Below are 3,697 nucleotides of genomic sequence, written 5' to 3'. Positions count from 1 at the left end.
TCTCTCGCAATAATACTTCAATTTTAACAGGCAATGGCTCAGTAGATAAGATTACAGGGAGAGGTCATCAAGCCATGACACTAGTCTTCACAGGTTAGTCTGAGACAGAAAATTCTATCTCATCATGACATAGAACAGCCACACTACGACGCAGGAAATAGCATAACGACGTTCTCAGAAGCTAGGAACGACGCCGTACTCCGCCTCGGCGATAATATCAGAGGGGGCGCCGTAGACATTCTCCTCGCCGTTCTTCGTCCGCTTGGCAAACCTTCCCTTGATCCGCGGCCTCGTCTCCGCGTACGCCTTGCGAGACGCGTAGCGAATCGTCTTCTCAAATTTCCGGCTCTTTCTCTTCTCCCGGTAACGCATGAGCCGAGCTTCCCGGTCGGCCTCCCCCATCGCCGGGCCCCCGTTCGATCTGGCGTAAGGATAAGTTACGTCGGACATGGCGCTCCCGTCGGGCACCACCCCCGCATCTGAAGACGATAACTGCGCAGAAGATAAGAGCAATTCAACATAAGCAGGAAGTGAGCGTAAACCGTCGAGCGGAGTTAACGGCCTTCTTTCGTCAAGATGCTTACGCTGTAGGCGCCGTAAGCGGGCTTCGGTCTGCGATAATCCAAGTCGACGCAGCCGTCCACCGCGACCATCGCCGGGACCGGAGATCCGACGGCGGTAGCGGCAGTCTTGGCCTGGACAGGCACAACGCTGTCCGTCTGATCGTATCTGGGATCAACGGATGAAGCGTAGTCAAGATCAAGATACGGGTCGACGTCGGAGAAGAAGTACTCGGCCGCCTTCGGAACTTGAGCCGGGGCCTCGTGGAGATGATCCTGCTCGTCGGACGGGTTAAGGGTACCGTTGGCGTCGGCGGATTTGACGGCAGGGGAGTCGTAGAAGGGGACGACGGCGAAGCGTTCATGGCGTTGGGCGAGGGGGTTGGCGGAGTGGATATCGGCGTCGCAGGCGGTGCACAGCATGGCGGCGTCGGCCTTGCAAGTGACAGCGGCGGGCGCCTGCTCGCAGACCTCGCACAGCCATACGCGCTCGTGGCGAGAGGCGAACTTGTTGGCGCCGTGGACTTTGGTGTCGCAGACGCCGCAGAGGAAGGCGGAGTCGGCGCGGCAGAAGAGAACCGCCGGCGAGTGCTTGCAGGAGTCGCACTCCCTGACTGCCATTCCCCAACAGTTTTTCCCTTCGGCGGCGGCCATTCTCTGCCTCAAAACCTGCCTCTTTGCTCTCTCGCCGAGACTTGTGGGCAGGAATGAGGCAGAGGTATCTATCCGCGGGGATCCCCAGCAATGACGTGCGAGGTTGCGCACCGCTGATTGATATACGCAGAAAGGAAGAGGGGGTCCGGGTGGGTCCGACGATTTTACGAGTCGTTTTTTAAGCTAATCCAAATAAAGCGCTGCTATCCGTCCCCCCAAGGAGAAAGTGATACAGGGTTCCCGTGATGCAGTAGGAACTCTCCGGTCAGATTAAGTACCTTGAAGGTCTTGCCGACACATCATTCTTGGTATTTATTATGCCTAGCTCCACATTAGAAGAGGGTCTTTATTGATCCGCCACTTCCTGTTTATTGGTTCAAGACCTCGTCGCGCCGTGAATCCCCACTCTGGTGATGCCTCTTACATTGGGCTAGACTTCTCACACTTGAACATGATTGAAGTTGGGGTTTCTTTATTTTCCATAATTCATATGGATTAGAAGTCATAGATTCGCTAGGTAACAAGTTTAGTAGGTTTGTTGAATCTACGTCAAAATACATGTACTGAAATAAACTCTATAAATATTTAGTAACTCATTATAGATTGCACCACATGCAAAAAATACAAATTCTCATATTTCATGAACCATTCGTATGAGGAGTTAGCTGAGTTAGGATAACATCTATCCTAACTTATTGATCTGATCTAAAAGTTTTTAATGCCCAAATATTCTTCTTTCTGATCTGATCTAAAAGTTTTATTACACCTTCCAGTTTGCTTATCTACATTATTCTTAAAATCTTTGAAATGCCCTAAGACTGTATATTTTTAATTGATTAAGTACAGTCATCTAATTCAAGAGAATTACTCAGTGAAAGTTACTAAGTATGCATAAATATATGTACTTCAGGGGCATATGGATACACACATCAACATGTATCAGATTAAATATTGATTTAGCCTAGAAGTCCATTTCATTAGACCCCATTAGTAGGTGGTGGCCCAAGATGGAGAATCTTCTAGACGCAGATGAAATCTGTAGAAAAGCACAGAAAGACCCACAAAATCCTCCGGCAGATTATTCTTTAGCCATAATCTACATAATATAACTGCTAATCTTTTTTGAGGCGGAGATCTACTATTTTATATTGACAAAACTTTATTGAGACATATAATATCTTGAAAGGCAATTAAAAACATTGGAAAAGAAAAACATTTATATTATAACCATAGTGGCTTATCTTATTCCTGGTTTACTGAGAAAACTATTTATGACCTCTAAGTAATCTCCTTGTTACAGAGTGCTCCACTGCTTGTGGACTCAAGCACAACTCACTTGCATAGAAAAGCATTGACGATGAAAGTTATTTGGATTCAATACTTTGTGGCTTCAAGTACATTAAGGCTTGTGGATTCAAGTCATGTTTTTAAACTATTCTAAACTATTATGATAAGTATGCATCAAATATGTTCTTATTATATTCTCCATTTCCAGAATCGGAGACATAGGCAATTAAGCCACAAGGAATGACTAACAAGCTTCATATACTTGCATCGTTAGCTTCATATACTTTAATACACACAAGTGTGTATCCTTGTGTAAATGAAGGGTAATCTTCCTTCGCGGACATTTCAATCTAATAGTGTCAAGCCTTATTCACACATTTCTTCATCTTCTTCAGACCAACATCAACTTTGAGTTAATAGTACAATAAATCTAGAGAGCGTATTCCATTTACTAACGATGCAAATACAATCACTTTTTTTCCAAAATTGTATAGAGAAAATGTTTGTTCATAATGGTCAGGGAATATTTTATTTCCAAAACATTAGTGATGTCTTTGTCATGATAGGACACAAGATTAAGCTTGCAAGATAATGCATCTCCCACATGAACCTTAAGGTTTGCTATCTCACACAATGATCATTTCTAAGCCTCATTTTTTAATGGAAATATATGTGGCTGGCAAGCCTATTATACATTCTACATCTTGTTCATTGTTCATTATAGTGTACTGATAAACTCAAAATTAGGGGTAAAATTATGCCATTATGAAATTGAGCCTAATCAATAATATTTATAAACATTTACTCATAAAATAATTTGAACAGTTAGTGATGAGGAAGGATCGTCTCCACAGGGAAAGGATCTTAGGGAAATAGCTCCCTCAGTAAGGTGAATTTTATATGATGAGAAGGGATGCGTATAGTGTAAGAGATAGCGGTAGGAGGAGGGTAGTGATCAAAGTTTGGAATGACTCCAATTTGAGAAGAATTAAATGATAAATACACGTGTGGTCATGATCAAACGAGTGGAAACTAGAATGTAGGATGACGGAAGATGTGAAGCAGTGATTGTGAGATGAGATGAGAATTAATGATATTAAGTATCTGATTTAGGGTTTACTTACTTAGGGATTAATAGAATCTAGGAGGACGTGAAAGTTAGATGGAGAAGAAGCGATGGGATGAAAGGTGATAGA

At 43.8% G+C, this 3,697-nt stretch overlaps 1 protein-coding gene across 1 annotated transcript; it reads right to left on the bottom strand.

The window, feature by feature from the left end:
• LOC144713008 (zinc finger protein CONSTANS-LIKE 4-like) lies at positions 1–1,384 on the bottom strand. The gene is made up of 2 exons (XM_078587461.1): positions 585–1,384; positions 1–492 (listed from the first exon to the last, which is right to left on the bottom strand). Exons 1-2 carry the CDS (start codon positions 1,212–1,214, stop codon positions 175–177), a joined length of 948 nt encoding a protein of 315 aa, XP_078443587.1. The 5' UTR covers positions 1,215–1,384; the 3' UTR covers positions 1–174.
• Between the last annotated feature and the right edge of the window lie 2,313 nt (positions 1,385–3,697).

This window comes from Wolffia australiana, chromosome 15 (genome assembly GCF_029677425.1).
Source record: "Wolffia australiana isolate 7733 chromosome 15, ASM2967742v1".
Lineage (NCBI taxonomy): Eukaryota > Viridiplantae > Streptophyta > Magnoliopsida > Alismatales > Araceae > Wolffia > Wolffia australiana.
Note: the sequence above shows the minus strand (reverse complement) of the source record. Positions and strands in the feature narration are given on the sequence as shown.

Bases quoted from the DNA above. Each gene is read 5' to 3' on its own strand.
- LOC144713008 (XM_078587461.1), bottom strand. From the start codon at position 1,214: ATGGCCGCCGCCGAAGGGAAAAACTGTTGGGGAATGGCAGTCAGGGAG. The intron at 493-584 runs GTAAGCATCTTG...TCTTCTGCGCAG, and splicing joins CCGCTTACGGCGCCTACAGC to TTATCGTCTTCAGATGCGGG.